The sequence below is a fragment of the Scatophagus argus genome, chromosome 8 (genome assembly GCF_020382885.2).
Source record: "Scatophagus argus isolate fScaArg1 chromosome 8, fScaArg1.pri, whole genome shotgun sequence".
Taxonomy (NCBI): domain Eukaryota; kingdom Metazoa; phylum Chordata; class Actinopteri; family Scatophagidae; genus Scatophagus; species Scatophagus argus.
Window position 1 is genome coordinate 12,035,698 of NC_058500.1, and position 22,671 is coordinate 12,058,368.

The 22,671-nt window shown below is 41.4% G+C and overlaps 2 protein-coding genes across 5 annotated transcripts in view; one reads left to right on the top strand and one right to left on the bottom strand.

The window, feature by feature from the left end:
* LOC124062945 (putative helicase mov-10-B.1) overlaps positions 1-2,676 on the top strand; it is a 36,084-nt gene extending 33,408 nt beyond the window's left edge. For 3 of the 4 annotated variants that reach the window (XM_046396073.1, XM_046396075.1, XM_046396078.1), the window contains 8 exons: positions 30-132; positions 230-347; positions 854-1,045; positions 1,197-1,268; positions 1,384-1,509; positions 1,589-1,677; positions 1,759-1,871; positions 1,965-2,676. In XM_046396073.1, the coding sequence (XP_046252029.1) occupies positions 30-132; positions 230-347; positions 854-1,045; positions 1,197-1,268; positions 1,384-1,509; positions 1,589-1,677; positions 1,759-1,871; positions 1,965-2,026 (875 nt within the window). In that variant the 3' untranslated portion in view covers positions 2,027-2,676. The remainder of the gene's footprint in view (positions 1-29; positions 133-229; positions 348-853; positions 1,046-1,196; positions 1,269-1,383; positions 1,510-1,588; positions 1,678-1,758; positions 1,872-1,964) is intronic. The other variant, XM_046396074.1, reaches the window with a different exon arrangement.
* Positions 2,677-2,886: 210 nt separating this feature from the next.
* LOC124062982 (rho-related GTP-binding protein RhoA-D) lies at positions 2,887-18,254 on the bottom strand. The gene is made up of 5 exons (XM_046396148.1): positions 18,105-18,254; positions 8,658-8,813; positions 6,418-6,538; positions 5,045-5,175; positions 2,887-4,959 (listed from the first exon to the last, which is right to left on the bottom strand). The coding sequence occupies exons 2-5, from the start codon at positions 8,811-8,813 to the stop codon at positions 4,786-4,788; spliced, it is 582 nt and encodes a 193-aa protein (XP_046252104.1). The 5' UTR covers positions 18,105-18,254; the 3' UTR covers positions 2,887-4,785.
* Between the last annotated feature and the right edge of the window lie 4,417 nt (positions 18,255-22,671).

The window sequence follows — 22,671 nt, forward strand, 5'->3', positions numbered from 1 at the left end:
CTGGAGTTAAAGGGCTCTGCTGTCTGCAGGAGTGTCCCTCTTGGAGCGCTTGATGAAGGATTTCCCTCTGTACCAGAAGAACGAGGGCATGTTCAACAATCGCTTTGTCACCAAACTGCTGCACAACTACAGGTGTGGCAGTAGAGACAGTTGTAGGTCAACTCTTGAAAGAAACGATGTGTTTGATTTTCTACATCGTCTCATTTTCATGTGTGTGTGCCCTGCTAAGGTCCCATCCTGCCATCCTGAAGATTCCCAATGAACTCTTCTACGATGGGGAGTTGCAGGTTTGCGCGGATGAAATTTTACGCAACTCCTACTGCTACTGGGAATACCTCCCAAGAAAGGTAACAATTACATTGATAATTAACAATTTTTCAGCACACACAAGCTGTACAGTGCATGTGAACAGAAAGTTTACAGACGTAACCCCGGTTCTCTGATAACACAAGTCAGGAATCCCACTAAATGAACTCAGAAGCCCAGTGGCTGGCAGTCGTGAGGACTGCTTCAAGAAGAGGCACGTCCTCTCCCTATGAAAGTGGGTGATCTGCCTTGATTGGCAGGGTTGGGCCAGAGGCAGACAAAGTCAACCTCTCAGTAGGGTGTAGGTGAGAAGCTACCAGGGGCTCAGCTGGGAGAATATGTTACATGCATTCTTCTTCATGTCCACACAGTGAAAGGCTGACCCAAATCAACTTTAGTAAATATTTCTCTTTTCTTGTAGTTTTTTCCACCCCATAATGGCACAGTATTGAAAAGAATTTCTCTCAAACATATACAAAAACCCTAAACATTTTCTTGAATAGTATGTATGTTCTGAAATATTAAATAGAGCTCACGTATCTCTCAGGGCTTCCCAGTGATCTTCCATGGGGTGGCTGGCGTCGATGAGCGAGAGGCCAGCAGTCCTTCATTCTTCAATGTAGCAGAGGTGGAGGTGCTGATGGACTACGTCAGGAAACTGCTGCAGACACACGGCAAGAGGGGCCTGGCTACCATCTCACCTGAAGACATAGGCATCATCGCCCCCTACAGGAAACAGGTTAGAATTAATACAGTTTAAACACACAGGATACAGAATCTTAGTATTGTTGCAGATTACTCTAACACAAATGTACACAGGTAGAAGAGGAAACATGTTCATCTCAATTATATTAAAAGCTGCAAATGTTTTTTTTCTGGGTGTCGCACAGGTGCAGAAAATCCGTAAGGCCTTGGACAAAGTTGGGAAAGAGCTTAAAATCAAGGAAATGGGCAGCCTTAAGGTAACTACACATTTCACACTTAAAGAATTGAAAAAACACAGCAGAAGTATTGTCTTAAGTATATGAAGGAACATACATCTGTGTGTGTGTGTGTGTGTGTGTGTGTGTGTGTCAGGTGGGTTCAGTGGAGGAGTTCCAAGGTCAGGAGAGGAGGGTGATCATGGTGTCGACAGTGCGGAGCAGCCCCAATTATGCAGAGATAGACCAACAGTTCAACCTCGGCTTTGTCAAGAATGAGAAGGTAGATGACGCAAACACGTGCATGTGTGCTGTGTATGTACACACAAAACATCATTCTGACACACTCTTTTCTTGTCCAGAGATTCAACGTGGCTGTGACTCGAGCTAAAGCCCTGCTGATTGTGGTGGGAAACCCCAGAGTGCTGAACACAGATTCGACCTGGGCCCGGTATGTGTCAGCATATTATAACTGTATTCATTTAAATTCAAGAGAGCAGTCCCAGTTAACTTTGTCGTCTGCTGTCTGCAGCTTCATCCAGTACAGTAAGGATGAAGGAGGCTACACCGGTTTCACTGAAGCAGAGGAAGACGAGGATGTGGTGATGAGACTCGCTTTTCTCTACATCAGCATTGATACCAAAGGTGACAGGCATATATATTTTCATTAGTATCCCACACATCTCACAATGAACATCAATGAATCAATCTTTGCTTTCCTTCTGTGAATATGTTTAGTGGAGACTGCTGAGAGTGCCATTCAGCAGTACCTGGACCCCGAGTGGAGGAGCGACCTGTGAGGCGAAGGAGAGCCCACACATCTGTCCTGAACACTTGAAGGGATTTGTTTTGTTTTTTTGTTAGGATATTGCACCAGATGCTTCAAACAAAAGGAGTTTGTTTTTATTTACATTACTCAAACTGTTTCTTCAAAAAAGGGCTTAATGGCACCTTTAAAGGTGCACAGCTACTATTCACAAGACAAAAATAACATTCCAAAATCTCTCTTTAAAGTCAGGTTCTTGTCTTTTTAATGTCAGCCATAAGAACTTGACCAACTTGACCATGAAGGACCAGGATTCATGTTTAAAACGGTTTGTCTTTGACTACCTCAGTTGACTGCACAAACATGATTTGGAGACTCAAATCCTCAACTTTAAATTAATTTATTATTGATATTCAAAATTCATTTTACCAAACAATAAATGTGAGTCTTGCCATTTAATTGATTTTTTTTTTTCTGCTGGCTCATTGCTCAGGTATTTTTAGGCTGATTTGTTGATTGATTGGACCAATTTTACAGGAGGGTTCTGTTTATGTATGGTACCCAATCTGTGTCACTATGACTCAATACAGCATTTTTATGGATATTAACTAAATAGAAGTCTATGGTCTGTTTTGAGTTTTGCTTGGTATTTTTGGAGTAAATAAAATATACGCTGAAATGAAACGGAAGTGTAGTAAATGTCCAAACTACAAACATGACCCAAACCAGAGCGGGAAATAGCTTGCATCATTTGCTATTTGTTGATTTGGTTGGATTTCAGTGGGGTTTCGCTGTAAAATGGTGATATATGGAAATAAAAATAGAAGCATTTGTTTCACTTTTGCCAAAACAGCCCAACCATAAATAAATAAATGGCAACCCAAACCGGACCAGTTAGGATCACGTAGTATTTCAAAAATACTTTATTGACGTTTGTCTCATCCAGACATTCAACACATCCCACTCCCGTTTGTAAAGCATCATCACAATCAACATTTTCTCTTGAATTATGGTGTTTGACATTACAGACATAAAGGCACTGTCCAGGAAATAGCCCAAGCCCAAACTTTGATCTCTATGTAGTAGAAAAAAAAGAAAGATCACCACAGTTGCTTATGATGGTGTTTACGATTGCTGTGGAGACCATTAAACACACTTCGATACAGTGTGTTCAGGGCTCTTTCATGACAGGACCTGATGTGTAATGAATCTTTTTTTTTCAAGCCATAACACAGAAGACACAGTGACTGTGTCAAAGCGTGGACTAAAGATTCTGTCAGCAACGAGAACACGCACCTGCCGAAAAATATTGAAGTTTAAATTGAGGTTGCAGCCACTGAGAAAGCTGACTATTGGGGCTTTTTATGCCAGTTCTGTTGCAAATTCTTGTGTAAATTTCCACTGAACAACCTTTATAACACACCAGTATCTTAAAAAAAAAAAAAAAATTACTAAAAAATATTTTAGCTTTAGGCCTTGATGCAGAATCATTGTTCCCATACATACACACCGTTTATCAGTTGGCCCCATTAAAATGTTATTTAAGGGCTACTCGAGGAAACTTTTGACTGGACAGTGGATACTGCACTCATTTTTTCCAATCTCACCTCAAGGAATGTCATGTGTCGTGTCAAATAAAGACCTTTAACACCTCACAAAGCCCCATTCTGAATCTGTCAATGGAGCTGCTGATCTGGCGAGTCAAACTGAGGTGACGGCACATTGTTAAAAACAAGATCTGAGTTGTCAGTTAAGCTGTTGGATTTTATTAAAACTTGTACAAAGAGAATGGGTCTTTAATCTGAATATCAATACGGCTGTATAGTGTGCAATGGAGTTTCACGAACCTGTAGATTACAGTGTGCACTTGTCCTCAGGTAATGCAGGACTTAGTGATGCGTATTGACTGCCTACTGGATCTGAATCAACAAAACAGAGTTCAGACAGCAGGCTTGTTTGGGGAAGGAGTTGGGTGACGTCATGGCAGAGGCAAGTCTGTGAGAGCCAGTGCGAGCATGACTGAGCGTATTGTGACCATGACAATAGATGACTGTCTCCAGTGCCAGTTTAAGCTATCGCCATGGAAGAGAGGCTGAGTGAGGTGAAGTCCAAAACCTCTCCACACAAATGATTGCTGCTGCTTCAGTTTATGTAGGTTTCAGTGGATTAAAGCAGTGCGAAACTCTAAATTTAGTCATTTTGTGTCAGAGGAAAAAGGGGAAAACAGGGCTCTGCTGATTCAGCACTTTGAATATTAAGGGTGTAAAATTGATAGTGAAATAGACTGATGGCAACTGCAGAAGATTGAGTGATACATGTTGGTTCAAGAGGAGCAGGGGTTCCATACTACTTTAAGCAAATTTAAAACCGTCTGCAACTTGCAGCCGTGACAGCAAGGCAGCCTGTGGGCATATGTGAGCTTCAAGACCCTTCTCTGTAAACAATAACACAGAGGCAGACGCATGATATATTTGTAAGGAATATGCACATATAAATACAAACATACATTCATATCGAAGGAAGGGGACAGGCCCATAACACAAACAAGCTGGTGAAGGAAAACAAAACACCAAATGATCAGAAAGAAAACTGACAGTGTGAGTAGCAGAGGTTTCTTTAAAAGAAAAAGAGAAAAAAAAGAGGCTGATTTGTTTTGCTTTTAAACAGGTGTGTCAGTCTTTCATATTCTTCGGTGGCATATCTGCATCTGTGAAGTATGTATAGTCCACGGAAGCAACTGATTTAAGGTTTCTCCAAGTGTAAGGGGCTGACTGGCCATCAAACTCCATCCCTTTACAGTAGCTGGCAGCCTCCCCTCTTCTTGCGCTTGCGGACCTGCAGCGCTGCTCTGGTAGCCATCTCAAACACCTCTCGCACGCCGTCCTTGGTCTTCGCAGAGCACTCCAGGTAGCCAAAGGCACTGATGCGGTTGGCCATGTCTCTGCCCTCCTCAGACTTCACCGGCTCCTGGGGGTTTAATGTACAAACAGCGAGTTAAAATAATGTCGCGTGTGTATAGATGTCAAAGAGAAAGATCAGATAGCACACACACCTGTTTCATCTTGGCCAGCTCCCTGCGTGTGTGTTCATCATTCCTGAGGTCTTTCTTGTTACCCACAAGAATAATAGGGACGTTGGGACAAAAGTGTTTCACTTCAGGCGTCCATTTCTCGGGAATGTTCTCTACAAGAATAAAAAAAACAAAAAAAAAAAACCCAACTCAAGCCACTGCACAGTAAATTCCAGACGTTTGTCCCTAAAAGGACAGCTGGGAGAGGCCTTGTCATTTCCCTTGTGACTGTACAGACATAAACACAGGGAGGTTACTGAGCCCCCTCCCTGATGCATGGGTGAGACTGCAAGCCAAAATCTGCGCTTTCTAGAAGGAGATGCTATGCTGCGATAAGAATATCTGTGGCGCCCCTCATATGAAAACACAGTGGGAGAAAGTCCCAGGGCTGGAGTCGATTAAACAAGACATATCTGTCATCAGTTGCATTTGGTTTTTGAGAACACTCACATCCTTGCCTGTAACACATACAATATTCCAGAAATATGATTTCATAATATTTGACCCCCACATAACAAGCTATCAGCTAGGTTACAGTCTGAATGAAACTGAAATTAAACCATAAGAGTCTCTATTAGGAGAGCACTGATCAGACTTAATCTTGGATACAAGTTGTTCAATCAATTTCTTATCGATTTAAATATGTACTTACTACTATATTTAATGTTGTAACTTCCAAATGATTTATTCAAATTGCTGCAGCTGAAAATCCGTCATGTGGGGAATTGCTCAATTTACAGACTAAAGTTACTAAACCAGAACAAGAGAGCAGACTAAGAGCTAACTGTTGTAATTTAATGATTCTCACAAAAAAAAAGAAAAACTCACAATCTGAATAAGCATTGCATTTTCATAAAGTGGGTCATTAATTGCATGAAGTCTGCATACTGGCAGCGAATGGGAAATTGTAATGAAAAATACATAAATTACCAGAGTGGAAAAACCTAACTGATTTTGGTGCAGTGACAGATGAGCCCTCCTTATGCTGGAAAATGTGGACATATAATGGAGCGTTAAGCAAAGTGAGCAGCAAGCCAACTTCTCTATTTTTTTTTTCCTCTTCTTTTTTGTGGGAGGAAGCTTTATTTAGTTTCCTATTAAGTTCTGTCGGAAGAAACATGAACTGGACTCCAGTTGCTCAAGTCGCCTCGAATCAATGGAGTCCAGAAGGTCAAAAATACAAAGATAATTTTAACATTACTTTAATTGGGTTTACAAACTTCTTTGGGACACTGAAACTATGCTGTGGGGACAGAGTTTTGCTTTTTAATTCCAGAAAAATTAATTCACTGGGAGATAGCGCTGAACTTAAATAATGCAGTTTTGCTAAGACAGCAGTTTGCATTCAGCCTTACCTAAACTGTCGGGGCTGTCTATGGAGAAGCACATGAGGATGACATCTGTGTCGGGGTACGAGAGAGGCCTCAGCCTGTCATAGTCTTCCTGACCTGCTGTGTCCCACAACGCTAACTCCACCTGAAACAGAGGAGGAAGAAGAACAAAACATGTAAGGTGGCTAAGATATTCAGCAGGATGAGGATGGGAAAAGTGGAGAGAGTCAAAAAAATATGGGCAACAGTAATGGCTGTTGAATAACTGGAAAGAGAAAGGAAAAAGAAGATTATAACAATTAATTCCTCTACCAGACCTAAAAAGCTACTCCCTAGAGTTGAGATGGCTCCCATAGGTGTTACTTAGGCTGTTAATCAAACTATTTGAAATCCCAGAGTGCTTGACCTGATCTAGATAAAACAAATGCCCAGCAAATAATCATCTGCGTGAGCTGTAGCACACACTACAATGCAGCACAAAAGCACCACACAGGAATGTCTTAAACACAGGGTACAAATGTGACTGCACCCATACATCATGAAACTTTGGAATGTAAAAATGTCCTCAATGGTCTCGTAGCTTTAACTGTAATCTTGACTTGCATCCATGTTGATTTAATTCTACAGAAACCTGATTCACATTACAGTCACAGCTTAAAAACTGTGCCAGAGACAGCTGAGAATTGGGTAAAAACAGTCGTAATTGTCCCCTGGAGAGCAACTACACAGTGTGTTAGCAGTTCATCTTGACTTTTCTGACGTCTCTCTTTAATCATGTTTTGCCAAGTCTTGTTTGCTGGCTGACACACTACTTACCTTGGCAAGACTGGCTAGCCAAGACTGTTGTCTGACTTTCCATACTATATGAGACAGTGGGCTGAGATGTACTACATCTTCTGTGTGAGGAAAGTCGGCAGCACCACAGCATGACAAACCTGAGCCCACATCTTCTGCTTCTGAACTCTTTTGCCACTAGGTGTCTCTTCAGAGTCTGATCTGTAGTTTATTCTACCACCAGGGTGCTCTTTACCACCTTCTTTTCTTTATTGTTGTTGTTTTCACTAATCAGTCAGTACTGTCCATGTGCAGTTCTGAGAAATGAGAAGGAAGCAAGATGGCTCACTCGTTGGCTACTGCCATGAACAGCTCTGGAATAAACGTATAAATGTTCAAATTAGAGGGTCATTAAGACTTCTGGGTGAGTGTATATATATATATCTCATGAGGGACATACATTGATATACAGTATACTTTATATGTAGTTTACACATTTTAACACATAGATATAGAAAAGCATAGCAGCAACATGCAGCAGCCGCCACTGAGGTTAACTGCTTTTCCGGTGCTGATGGTGGAAGCACAACCACCTTGTTTCCTCCTCACCTCTTGTGCGGTGACAGCTGTAACCACAACCAAATATAAATCAAAGGAAATTAGGTTGGGACCAGCTGCAAGTTCAACAGTGACTTAACTTAGGTAACATTTTACTACATCAGACAGTTTAAGTCTATACACCACAGTTGAGATGCATGGAGTAATAGTTAACTCTAGTATTATACAGTGCAGGAAACAGGAAAAGGAAATGGGACATTAGTCAAGATGTATAAGGAATGGGGAGCTCTACCACAGCAGGAAGGTGGGATTGATCCATTTCCTGTTGTTGGCTTGAGGAAGGTCTGCTGTTCTGGAACAACGAAAAGTCCCATGGTTTCGCTTACAATAAGCACTTATCCCACAAGCTCTGATGGCACGTGGTTCTCGACCACCGGGGCCAACAGGGTCACATGGGGCCAACACTACAGCAGCAGTGACAGTGTGTCACATAAACCTGCCTGATCTCAGGACTGTTTCTTATCATCAGCGGTGGGAGATATACTCACATTCTTCATTCTTCACTCAAGTAAAAGAACCACACAACAATGTAAAAGTACTCCATTACAGGTAAAAGTGCTGCATTTGAAATCCTGCTTAAGTAGAAGTGCAGAAGTATTATAACCAATATTTAATGACAGTATCAAGAGTAAAAAGCACTCATTCTGCAGTGAAATGTCCCATTATTGTAATTTTTAATACTGATGGAACAATGCATAAGCAGTATTTTACTGTAGTAGTTGGTCAAGTTTAACTATTTAATATTGGAAATGGGTAGAAATCTGTTTCAAATATTTTGACTTAAATGTTTGCTTTATTGTTTAAATAAAACCATTAGAAATGTTTAGAGGGAACATGTCTCTTTGCTGGAATATTTTTGCAATATAAAGTACCTGTTTGCCATCCACTTCAATGTCAGCGATGTAGTTTTCGAACACAGTGGGGACGTAGACCTCTGGGAACTGGTCCTTACTGAAGACGATGAGCAAACAGGTCTTCCCACATGCACCATCCCCAACTATCACCAACTTCTTCCTGATGGCTGCCATCTACAAACAGAAAACACTTTGGTTAGGCTGTATGTTGAGGACTGACATGCGTAAGAACGGCTGAGCAAGCAGCCAACTGGTGAGAAACAAGTTTTCTTCAAACAGAAGAGGGAGGTGAAACAATGAAACCAGAAACAGAGTGAGAAGGAGTGTGGAAAAAAAACGAAATGTCTGTTTCAGAGCCGCACCCTTTTCCTTTTCCTGTGTGTGAGGTGGAAAACAGGGTCGGTCTGAGTGTTCAGCACTGGTCTGGAAAAGCAGTGGGAGAGAAGGGAACAGGAGGGATAGTCGTCTCAGTGCTGGGAACGCTGCAGCCTCAGTGCTCTTCACACTGCTGCACGTCTGGACTCTATCACAACCGCGTTAAGGGTGATTCTCAGTTTGTCACTCCTACGTCCCCGTGGCCACGTGATCTCCAGCTTTAACTGGTTTTTGGTGACACCTCCTGCATAGCACTTAAATTTTCAATTTTCTCCCAGACTCTTTGCTTGTAATGCTGAAAGGTGTGTGTGTATGTGGATGAAATGACACGAACACATGCACACACACCCACACACACACACACACACACACACAGATCAATACCCATCTCCCAATCTCCCACAAGCTGACGATAATGGTGAGGAAGGCAGTAGGTCATGAGACAACATACTGGCTGCCTGCCAGCAGCAGCTTCCACCGATCTAAGACTGGAAAAAACCCAAAGATCTACACCTCTATAATCACACACACAGAGTTTCTTTAGAGAAGCTAACAATAGTTTTCTCTTAAATATGGCTGCCTTTCCCCATACACAGACTTTACTTTTTAACAGCTGACAAAGCATCTTTTAAATGTTTTTAATTGTTTAAGAGAACAACAGCGTACATGATCAAGCAGAGGACAGGCTCCCCTCTCCTCTCTGTCTGCTTGCTCTACTTGGGTCGACTGACAATCGCACATGCTCTGCAGAGAGGAAAGTCATTTTCTGCCTGCCTGTGGTGCAACCTCTCCCGTCTAATGCAGGCCTGCTTATGCTGTTGTTTTGTTGTCATTTGATAAAAGCACTTCTCTCGTCATCAGCAGCAGCAGCTGTTAGCATCAGCAAATATACTGATAACTCTTAAGGTAACTCGAACTTATGGACATAAACTGCTGGTTTCTCTGAGGGCAGCCTGGTGGCTCCTCTGTGGAAAGTGACCAATTCATTCCGTTATTAGAGAAAAACTCTGCAAGGTACAATGTGCCCTTTCTTTTGACGACAAGCCCTAAAAATAACCAAGGAGACTGAGGTGCTTGTGTATGTTCAAAAATGATATCTCCACCGCCTTCCTTTGATTCCCTCAGCTTTTACTGGCATCAGTTGTTTTCCTGTTCACCAACTGTAACAACAGCTACCATTTTCACCACGGAACTAAAAAGACAATTGTTCAGTTTGCTTTTCTGTCCCACGCATTGAATCAGGCCAGTGTGTTGTCAGTTCGTCTCTGGAGAGAGCCACCTGTTCTCTGTGATAGCAGGCTGCTGCTACTCCATACATCATACTGTCACTGCCAGAGGGAAAAGAGAGAGACACACACACACACACACACACACCCCTACTGTGCAGCCCCAGAAAGCTTCAGAAAATGGGTTCAGTCCTGTAAATCTTGTGCAAAATAATGCAGCTTACTGACGACAATAGCTCTCACAGCATGCATCCTGTGACAGTGGCAGCACACGGCGTTTAGTTTGGATAACGACCACTTCTCTTTGCATTAATGTGTGCACACTGTGCCAACACAAGGACAGGGACGGGAACTCCAAGGACTTCTTCCTAAATGATAGCTGACTGTAACATGTGCTCTGCTACCCTTAAAGTGGAGCATGAACTACTTCACTTTAACACTGACACAATATTTGGCTATATAATATTCATACAATATATAACTAACAATACAGTCCACATTTTAGTGAATTAATATGTAGTATAAAAATAAAGCAACTCCACTATTTATACATTAATTAAAGTAAAATTTGAGAATATGGCCACATAGCCTCCATCAGGCTGCCTCTCTACTAGAATTTGAAAGAAAATAACAAATCAAGAAATAAAAATTGCTCCCCCCAGCAATTTTTACAGTTTGTTTGATCAGTCAAAGATTTATTTACTGATTACATTGAGTTAGATGTTCAGTTCTACAAATGAACTAACTCTTGGGTAAGACTTTAACTGTGAGCGACTTGCAGGTGGCTCACAGTTAAGGCTTTCCACTGAACAGAACAGAGCAAAACTTTCTTTCACAAATCTGCAGGAAATCCTCGGTTCACCTCAACAACAGAGGATTTATTAGGTGAATAGCTGCACATGCTTCATGTGTTGCAGTGGATTTTCCCCATGTCATTTCTGTCCTCATTTGCCTTCCTCACTTCCTTTCTTTGATTCCTTTCAGAGACTTCCTGAGAAAATGGAAGAAGAAAGTGAAAGAAAATGACCAACAGGAAAGAGAACTGGAATTCACCCAATTTGTCATTTTATCCCCTCAGGTCTCTTTGGCTAAGTTTTATTAGCACAGGGAGGAGTCCAAAACAACCAGTCGCTCCTCTTCTTTTTGCTCAAGTCACACAACTCAGGACTCATTGCAGGACTTCCATGTTCATTTTAACAAGAGCCCCCCTCTCAGACAGGCTGTTTAACTGCGCAGGAGACTGCGTGTTCACACGTGTCTTAGAATGAATGATCCTATCTTGCACAATGTTTGTGCCTGTGGGGTAGCAAAGGACAAAGTCCTCATTCCTAGCACACACGGCACAGACACTTTTTTCTCCCTTGACTCAACTCTGCAGCTGTGACACATTAGCCACCACACTTGTTCATCAGACTGAGTTCCAGGATGGGCAGTAAGATAGAAACTTTTGCCTCTTAACCAGATTTTAAATCACATATATCAGTAAATTCAAGGATTCAACTGAATTCAATTGTATGTCTTTAAGATTTTAAAGTTATCCAAAGTCTGAAGGTGACTAAGAGTTCAAGATGACACCAACAGCCATCCACACAGTTACTATAGGTGTTTTACTCAGTAGACTGTGAACACATGAGCATGCTGACCATTTAAAAGCCCAGTGCATGTCCAGTTACAGTCTTGGTTTCTCATGCCTTGCTGTGCTCCTTTAAAAACAGTGGAACGACACAGACTGAACCACATGTGTATAACAGCTGATTCAATTAATGCAGCAGAACCACACCTTTAAACTGCTGCATTTGAACTTCAGCATTTTGTTTTCGTGTGGGAAGCTGTTCAACCTTCCTGTCACAAACAATGAGAGACATTTCCGTATTACAGACAACCTTAATATACAAAACACTACAGGAACTATACTAAAGTTCAAAAGGAAATAACTTCCTGACCTAAATGTTAAAGCTAATCATTAATACCTGGCTGAGGCTACGGTCAGAATGACTTTAGCCCTGCAAGAAAACATATTCCATTAAGCATTTGCTACATGAGGCCACTCAAACAAACAAACAAGCGTGGGTGACGACGCAGGACTTCTATGCAAACCTGGATGGACTTTTTCCACAAATCAACCTGATCATGTAGCAAGGCTCTGCTGTGTGACCAATTAAATACACGCAAGTGCACATTCCTGGATGATTACTCTGCAACACAAACAGAAATATTTCTGCTGTTTACCTCAGGGTGGCTGTAACGAAGGAAAACACAGTTGCTGCCACGTTAATCTTTCAGAGTTTAAAACCTTATCTGAGACTATTAGAAGCTGCTGTTCAGGTGTCTGAGAAGCCTTTGAATGAATTGATCTGTTAACTGGACTTCCTCTCACCAGCATCTGAAACAACAAACACCTGAAACCGAAGGCTGTTTTCCATCTGAACGATGCTAAGTGTTCTTGAGTGGTCGACTCAAACCCAGACCTGAATGCTGATGAAAATCTACAGAAAGATCTGAGGGTATCACTTCAGCTTCCCATTTAGTTTGACGGAGCAGAAAAGAAAATCAAATCAGAAATCAAAACTGCAATCAGTTCTTTTTTTAACTGTACTGAACAAATGGTCTGGATACATGAATATAGGAGATTCAGTTTCTTTACATTAAAGACAATCAACGTCTCTGACCTTGGCTAAAGACGTAGCCAGAGGTTGATGAATAAGGATGAAAAGGTAAAAACAGAATGAAAATAAGATAAACCAAGAGGATTTCAGCTGCTCAGCAGACCTCACCACAAATGAATAAATATGTCCTCCCCGACTTCCTTGGAAAGTGACGCAAACACTCCCTCATCAAATGTAAACTAGCTGTACACTTGCAGGTGACGTATGAACGAAACGCTGCTACGGCCAAATATTAATTGTGAGCAGTTATTGACACACTGATTGGTTAAAGGAGCACAATGCATCCCACACAACGATTAAGGACGGGTCACTGAGTGCTTACACACAACTCTGTGTGAGTGTGTAAAAATGTGGGAGGACGTAAACGATGAGGAATGTCTCACCCACTTTCAACACCCCTCACTCTTTTCTCCTAAACGCACAACATCCCTCACCCCCGTCTATCTCCGGGTTGAAGCGTTGAGTGCGGGATTACACATGAAGCTCACTCTGCCATAAAGAGTACATGTGTGCAAACATCAGAGTTTACACATTGTGCTGCAGCGGGCTGCCGTGTGTCACTTGAAGCACTCTCCAGCCTCGGGGGATCTGATAGGCTGTTTATGAGCCAGGGTCTATTCATTATGTGCTTTCATTGCGGTTTGCACTTAATGCATTTTAGTGAAGCTATCAAACTCTCTATCAAATAGGGTTGGGTATGTTTCTGGTTTTTCTTCTCTGGTTAAGCATATCAGCTTAAACAGGTATAATTTTATGCTAACTCCGTGAACCAGCATATGCACTTAAAACCTAGTGACTACCATCTTTTCTTAAGTTGCGCTATGCTGAAGTCTTGTTTTCTTTGCTGTACTGACATTAAATTTTAGAGGAAGGAAAGTTAAGGTGTATTCAAGTGAAATCATCGGAGTCGATTTATCAAACTTTGCACAGTATTGTACAACCTTTCAACGTATGCAATAGTACCCACCCCATTACACTGTGGAACAGATTATAATGTGGCTGTGCTTTCTTAATGGAGACCTGTTCAGTTGACACGTGTACTCATAATACTTTATTAATTTTAATGCAGACCTACATATAGTTAACTGTGCATGGTGTAGCTCTACAGTGTAGGGAAGAACAAAAGAAATATGTAATTTAAATACATACTAGATTAAAGTGAATTGGGAGCACAAAAAAAAGGATGCACTCAGAAGTTGTTGAAGCCAAACTCAAATTTGAAGCTGAAGCCAAACTCAAATTTTCAAGGCTAAAATCACACTTGAGACCAACAGTGAGACTCAGGATCCAGGCCAGGGAGGCGGCTAAAGTCAGAGAACCTAGCTGGAGCCCAAAATAGGACAGAGCCATAGAGACTCCCCCAGCCCAATTTATCACAGTGCACACAGCTCAGCTCAGAGGACGAAAGAGAGAAATATCACACAGAATTATCCTTTCATCCACCCCTGAGCCTCCAACTGCAGTACAAACGGACTGAAAAGTTGGGCGGACGAAGGAAAGCGAGGAAGGAGAGGCGTGCTGGTCAAAACTAGAGCACGAGTGTGTTGTAGAGCAAGTGGCAGAATATGGAGAAACTTAAAACACACCAAAGTACAGTAAGTCTTTGATTAATAATTCATGAGTACGAAATTTAAAAAATGGATAAATAAGTCATAGAGTGGATTGGGAATGGAACTAACCCAGATTTGTTTAGAAACCATGAACGTATTTTTCTTGCACTAACGAACACACCATCTTAGCTGGACTCTCTCTTACCCACTCATGACTTGTTCTTTTAGTTCCCACTCTTCTATCCATCCATCCTCCTCCAGGCTCTTGTTCTCCCTCTGTCCTCATCTCTCTCTCTCTCTCTCTCTCTCTCTCTCTCTGCCTGTGTTGCAGTGTGATGTCACCATCAGGGAGCTAATGTGCCGTATCCTTAGGGTGCTGCATTCCTGCTTTGCAAACCTCCCAGCGCAAATGAAAACGAAAGCTGACACGCACACACAGAAGCAGTCTGGATGGAGTCACCGCCTCCCAACACCTTGACGGTTTCTCTCATCTGATCGGTCCGTCTGCGTCCTATGAGTCTATGAGTTGAGACTTGTAAATAACTAAAGGCTGAAATGACCACAGCTCAGACAGAAACACTTTCTGCAACAGAAATGAGATGAACACCATAATATATAAAATTAAATATATTGGACACATTCAATTAATATCTTTAGCCCATCAAGCATTGAAGGTCATGATTCAGAACTACTAAAGATACCACATCAATAGAAGTTTAATTGAAAAGAAGAGACAAAAGACTTGATAAGAGCTTCGTTAGTATCTGAGCTTAATAAATCTGTTTGTTCTGCCAACAGGGAAATGGATCTGGGGGTGGGGAAACAGCTATCAGGACCCATCCCTCGGGGCTCTGCTGCTAATGTAACTCAGGAGAAAATGTTTAGCTTTGTCCTTTTAGGGACTTCCTGAAACTCGAAGCACCAGGGTCCAAACATGAAACTCTCCCAGAGATGAAATGCTTTCTCCAGAGGATTTTCTCGTCTGCTTGCTGCCTGTGCACCACACAGCCTACAGACTCTATTTTCCATGCGGATATGTTTATGTCGGTCACCGTCAGATGACTTGGAAACAGAAACAGTGAAGAGCCTAATCTCAGCACTTTCTTGTAGCCTGTGCGTGAAAGAGACCGCAGTCAAATTAGCTTTCAGTATGACACTGGCCTCCTTGGAAATCCCTGTTGATGGAAAGTTGTCCACACTAATCTCAGACAGGATACTGTGGAGCATTGTGTCTGAACGCCTCAGCTGATAAGCACCTATAGCCTAACAATAGAGTGAGTGTGAGCTGCAAGGATGGAAAAAAAAAAAAAAGACCTCAGACTGATCTGCTCTTCTGTCCTTGCACTACTTCCTAAATCTTCGCTTGGGAGAAGCTCTATAAGCACACTTCGTCGTCTCTGAAGCTCTGGCTTGCACGTACAACAGGCTAAAAGTACACTCACTGTAGGTCAGTGGTAGACTGCATGCTGAAGGGAACTAAATGAGGTGCTGCGCCAGGCTGAATTGGCCTCTGGCGATCCTAGCATACAGTATATGGAGCTTCTGATCCATAATAGTTTTCCATGAAACCTTTTGTGCTGACCTACTGGGTTGACCTCAATATGGCAAGAAAGAAAGAAAGAAAGAAAGAAAAAAAAGAGCCCACAAGCTAGAGATGGAAGATGTTTTATCATAATGTCAATTCTGTCCATAAGGCACCGTGTCTTGTTATTTTAACTTAGTTATATCAACATATTGAAGTGTATTGTAGGGATGTCCCAATCAAGCTTTTGTGGGCCTTTAATATTGAGTATCTGACAGAGGCTGATCTTATTTACCTAAATGTTGATTAAATATGTTTCTGGCATATTGAAACAACAGCTGTTTGTGCAGCAGCCATTTCTGTTTTACAAGCTACTTCATCCAACCAATCATCATAAACTCAATATATCTGACTAAACACAAGGACCCTTTAAAGGAGTTTTTCCTCCTGTTGTCCTTTCCCATCGCCAAGAACTTGCTCATTGCTGAGTCTGTCTGTACTAAAGAATAAACGAAAAAGTGTGGTCTGGATCTTCTCTATTTGGAACGAATCACGAGAACACGTTTGTTGTGATTTTGCGTTGTATCAATAAACTGAATTTAATGTTGGTCTCTGGGGATTAATGATGGGCATATTTCACCATTTACTGACTTTTAATACATCAAATGATTAATCGAGGTAATGATTTTAGATGTTTTCTGCATATCCTGTTGCGTTTGAATAGTCCTATCATATTGCTCCCGACAGAGCATATCTTTAATTTGAGCTTTCTTGTTTTTGCACTACATGCTCAGAAAACCTTGCAAAACATTTAACTAGATAATGCTTTAATCAGAGAAATTCAACTCCACCACTCCTTTCGAAAAAAAATGATTTTGGAAGGACCAGTAATACCACTGCGTTTCCGACCTAATACAGCCCACTTCGCACAGAGTGGTTCTGGATTACATCAGCAGAATGACAGTCCAAACTACACAGCAGACACCATGACTTCTGCTTTCAGACTGATGTAGTCTAGACTACGGACTTCCACAACAGCACTGATTTGTGTTGTGTGTTGTATTATGTGCGTGTGCCACTTCCACTACTGACCACTACCTGCAAACAGCTTGGTCAGCACCCAGATGTTCGGCTGCAATGACATCATTCTTGTAGTAGCCTCACAAACAATTTACATACAAGCATGCACACATACAGGCTGGGGAAGGTGTAGGAAAACATTTAAAGCACTCTTCTCCTGTATCTACGTGTCTGCGTGTGTGTTGCGTGACAGCGTGTAAACACAAATGGGAATAGTCCTGTTGATGATGCATGACGGGACTTTGCAGGGTTTGCTTCGGTTCAGGTCAGATACTGGCGGTTTTGTTGTGGAGAACAAGCCTGTGTGAGATATGAGGCTCTGCGCTACAGTAGCCGAGCAGCACAACAAGGGTGTGGTGACTCGGAGAGAGGAATTTCCTCGGTACAGACTTATGTTTTAACATTTATTCACAACAGGCAATGGGATTTGGGACCTCATAACTAAATGAAAAATAGAACTCACTCGGTAGTCTAAAAGTTATATACATATGTATTTTTTTATTTTATTTTGCTTGCCATTAAGTCCTGTCCAGATGAAAAACATCCGATACTACCAGCTCCCGTTTACTGGCCAAACAGGTTTCAGAAGAGAAAGAGGCGATAAAGTTTTTACAGTAAGTAGGATCCGCCCTGCCTGTCTCGTCAGCTGAAGTCCATATAATTAAATTACGCAGTGAAGTATAGTCTGCTACGGGCAAAGACGCGGATGAGTTTGTGTGATAGGAATGCTGATATGATCCACATCTTCGACAGAACACGTCTAGAAGGAACAACCTAAGAGTGCTCAGAGTTTATGGCACTTTCCTTTGGCGTTTGCGTTAACCTAACGTCGAAACACGTCATCCATTAAGCTGGAAAACTTCTTAACAAGTAACAGGTTTCAACTCGCCGAGGTGCTGCTGGTGTCTGAGCTTATTAACGTGTCTTCTGAGAGCGGTGGTCGTTTCAATTGTTTTCCTTTAAGCTTCAAACTCGCTTTAGAAAAGAAAACTCGAGGCGCTCTGCAATGAAGCAAAAGTAATTAAAAGCAGGATTTGTTGTCTTACCTTTCCCACAGGATGCTTTCAAATTGCAAAGACCTCCGTATTTCCCTCCCGCTGCGTCCTTTCCCTGGAAGCAGCTGTAATCAGAGTGAGGGGTCGAGTAAGCGGCCGAACTGTTCCTCACAAGACCCTCCCATAGTGGTGCTTTCAGGCTCCTTTAGGAAACGTAATTTTAACATTCAACATGCATTTTGCCTGCGAAGCTTAGTGGTAAAAGAACTGCAACTTCCAGTTTTATTTTAATTGGCGATTAAGCTAAAGATTAATATAAATCTACAGTTTTCTACAGTTTTAATCAGTTCCTTATTTCTTTATCCAACAAACAGCCTTGAACACAAGGATATTCTATTCAGTTTACTATCATTTATAAAGACGAAGAGTATCATATCCTCAAATGAGAACATTCAGCGAGGAAATGATCCTGATTTTTAGCTTGAAGAAATAATGTAAATCTTTATTTGATTATCAAAATAGCTGCTTATATATTTTGTGTTGATTGATTAAGCACATTTTAGCTCTTGTAGCAACCACAACAAAACTGAGAGAGAGATACACACTCAGATGTGTATACTCATACTCAGATACACATAACAATATTCCTTTAGAACGCTGATTTTGTAATTGGAAAAATTCCCGACTGTACCTAAATGCAGCACCGTGTTTGATATTCCAGCGCCTGCATGCTATTGGTTGAGAAGATTTAACCGCTACAGGTCCCCTCCCCTTTACGGTTAGAGAATAATGACATCATATATATTAAGAGGTTTTCTGTCATTTAAATTTTTAACAAGAGTTGGATTTTCTGTATCATTGTTTCAGTTTTATTCAGTGTTTTGCAAAATATGTGACAAATACTTCTTCTTCCCATTATTATACTTATTATTGTTATTCCTCTTTGTGTAAGGAAATGGACTTTGACCCAAAGTGCTTTTCTCCCACAGTGCTCCAGGAAATCACACAACAGGGATTTGAGCTTTTTAACATACCATTCTCTCAGTGAGATTGTAACTCTATTCAGCCAAGAATGCAGTACATTGTAATGACACAACTGCTCCAGGATAAGAAGAATCATAACCAAGGCGTACAGTAGGCTCATTATTAACTCACAGTAGCCAATTATAAGTACTCACAACTCTTATCAATATACAATTCTTTTAAAGTCAAATCAGGAAGTTTTATCGCAGCCACAGAAAAACACCTACTGGCAAAATTCTAGTGCAGTGGTTTCACCTCTCACGGGGGGGAAAAAACAGAGTCCAAACAAAGACGTAGCCGTTAAAAGCCTTGAAGCACAAGCTTCCACGACAAACTGGATATTTTTTATGTCTCTCTATCCTGGCTCTCTGACAGTAATTTGGACAGTTCTCTGCAGTTTCCATGGTAATACCCACATACTGTAGTCTCAGATAAAACGGTGCACAGTGGCACCTCCCAGTCCCATAGATTACTGATGCTATTTCTGTAAACTGTCTGGGAGGGGGAGCTGCTGGTTGATGTGCATTGACTGGAGAAAGATGAGTGTTTGAAGTGCAGCCCGAGTTCAGAGAAAACTTAACCAGGCATGGGACTTTAGAACTATACTCTCTGTAGTTCTCCCTCTGTCCATAAAGTGCTATTCTGACACTACGCTACATGGTGCATCAGCTGATTCATTAAAATTAGATGGCTCGGTTGTTTAGACACATGGAAACTTCAAATATTTACTTGAATCAGTGCACACACAGTTTTTGAGATTTTTAGGCCTGATGAAATGAGTTCATTTCAGTGCAACTATATAAGTCAGTGGATTTTCTTGCAGAGGTGAACTAAATTTGTACATTAACAAATGACTAAATAATTCAGGATAATTCATCATGACAGTGCTTGGAAACCTGACCCAATATTCAGAGGAAGCTATCATTTTAGCTGTGTTCTAGTTTGAAATACTCTAAAAAATACATTTTCTTAAGTCTGTGTAATCGCTATGTCACCGAGCTTCTCATGCTGCCTTTGTCGCAAGGAGGCGTGAAGGAATTTGAGCGTACCACTTTGTGATTCTTCTCATGAGAGAAGCAGAAATCCAAAGATTTTGATGATTAATTTTTTCTTCTTTTTTTTTCTTTTTTCACAAAACTGTGCTGGCAGCATCTGTAGGCCGTCACGAGTTAAGCACTGAATATGGTTGCAGTACCTTAAGTTATTGCCAACAGCAGCGTGGACCAAGATGAGATGATATTTACAGCATTTTGCACCACTGAGTCAAGCACATTCAGCAAAGTGCACCAGCTCCAAATGGAAGTGAGGTCAAAGATCTTCTGGATCTACAGTACAGAGAAGCAGTTATCACATAACAGTTTAAAATCTCTTCTTAAAATCTTTTATTTTAAGAAAATCTTCTTATTAATATTGTGGTTAGAGGTAGCCGTGATTGACTGAGGACCAGTCCAGGGTGTACCCTGCCTCTTGCCCGTCTGGCAGCTGAGAAAGGCTCCAGCCGCCCGGGACCTGGAATGGATAAAGCAGTATAGAAAATGGATGGATGGATATTAGAGTTAGTTTCATCACCACCCACTTGATCCCTCTGGCTGGGGATTCAGCTGTCATAGGAACAGCACAGTCGTATGGTTACAAGATGAATGATGATGCTTTTCACCCTTGAAAATCAACCAGAACTACACCATGAACAAACCCCCCTTTTTAGCTCTCAAGAGTGCAACCATTATAACATTATATATAATGTATACAATTAATGTTAAGTAGTACATGTGAGAAGGTAATCCATGGTAGACAAGATTATTATACTGTATAAATGGATTACAAGACAGTAGATAAACTGGTAATCTGTGAGTATTGTCTGGGGTAATGTAACACACGCTTTTGTCTTATCAACCAAAAAATGAATTGCAGAGTTGTGCTGTATAGAAGTCAACAGCATTATACAGTGTACTGCTGGGTTTAAAGGCTATGCTGGCAGCTGTGGCCTAGATGTTGGAGAGGTGGCTTGTGACCAGAGGGTCATTGGTTTGATTCCATTCCATTCGATCCCCCCAGAGCAGTAGGGAAAAACTTAGGCGTGAACGTGAAGTGATTAATTTAAGTGCCCCCCCTCACATAGTAGTGACTGATGTGCCCTTGAGCAAGGCACTTAACCCCCCCCAACTGCTCCCCGGGTGCCTGATATGGCAGCCCACTGCAGTGTGTTTCACTGCATGTTGCATGTGTGGGTTCAACCTGTGATGGATTAAATGTCGAATGCAGAGAAGAAATTCATCGTATGTAAAGTTAAAAGGTTCAACACTGTGTCACAGTGCCTGGTGTGGCATACAAGGCTTTTGAAAAAAATGATGTGGATGATATTGATTCACAAGCTGAAGAAGCACCAACATGAAACGGTGCAGCAGAACCGGTTTCTCTCATTCAGTCTTTCATTCAGCTTCGGAATCAACAACTTTTCTTGACAAATAAGTTTTTATTCCTCTACCTGAAAGTGTCATCATGGTACACACATATAATCACGTACAGTATAACCATGGATCAGTGAACATAGAAACCGAGAGAACAAGCTCAAGGCTGCGGTGAACTATTGAGTCACCCATCATGTCCCTGGGGAGGTTAACCCATGAGAGTGGAGGTGCACAGTATGTCCTCACTTCACTTTCATTCTTCTGCAGCTAAGATGTGATGCCACAGTGACACTTAGTGGAGATACACACAAAGTACAACCTGCATGCAGGGTTAAAGACAAGAAAAGAGAAACAGTCAATACTGCATTCATTAGAGATGAAACATCCACAAGCTGTAAGAACAAACATCTGATGTCTGAATTAACAGAACAGATTTTTATAGAGTTTCTTTTTTTCTTTTTAAAGACAGCATTAACGTGATGATAACAATCAGGCTCATGGGTTAGCAGATCACAGAACACAGAACATGCAAATGGCTGTCATCACTATAGCAATACGAGTCAACATAGCGATGTTCACATAAGATTTGTCCCAGAGGTAGGATGTAAACAGTAAACAAAACGGTGCACAAGAGAAGGAGGCGCCGCCAAACATTACAGAAAACGACCTGTTCGACAGATAGCAGATGTTCCAGTTCAACACCACATGACTGAGGCCAACATGGCTCTTTATTTAGCTGATTAAGACACTGAGGTCCAGTGTATCAAGCGCTGAACTGAGGTCCAAGAGAATTCAAACAGAGTACACACCGCAGACATCTGCAAGCAAAGAAATTTACAGGGAGGCTTTTTTTCATCAAAGACAAAGTCTTTGATAAAAATGGATAGATATGGGTACTTGACTATGGGTCTAAAATTAATTAGAACAAAAGGTCAACAGCGACAGGAGTGTTGAAGTGCTGCAGTGATTGGCAGATTCAGTGATTAGTTAATTGACAGAAAGTGAACTGAATGGCCACCGTTTTGATTACTGACAAAGCAAAGACTCACTGGTCTCAGCTTCTCAAGTGTGAATACTTCCTGGTTTTCTTTGTCTTTCATGATACTTAACAGAATATCTTTAGGGATTAAAATGTTTCTGGAAATATCAAGTAAAGAGCCAAAGAAAACAATGTATGAGGACAAGAG

Coding starts and splice junctions, on each gene's coding strand:
- LOC124062982 (XM_046396148.1), bottom strand. CDS start 8,813: ATGGCAGCCATCAGGAAGAAGTTGGTGATAGTTGGGGATGGTGCATGT. Junction 5,176..6,417: donor AGACAGCCCCGACAGTTTAG/GTAAGGCTGAAT, acceptor TTATTCTTGTAG/AGAACATTCCCGAGAAATGG. Junction 4,960..5,044: donor AGCTGGCCAAGATGAAACAG/GTGTGTGTGCTA, acceptor TTAAACCCCCAG/GAGCCGGTGAAGTCTGAGGA.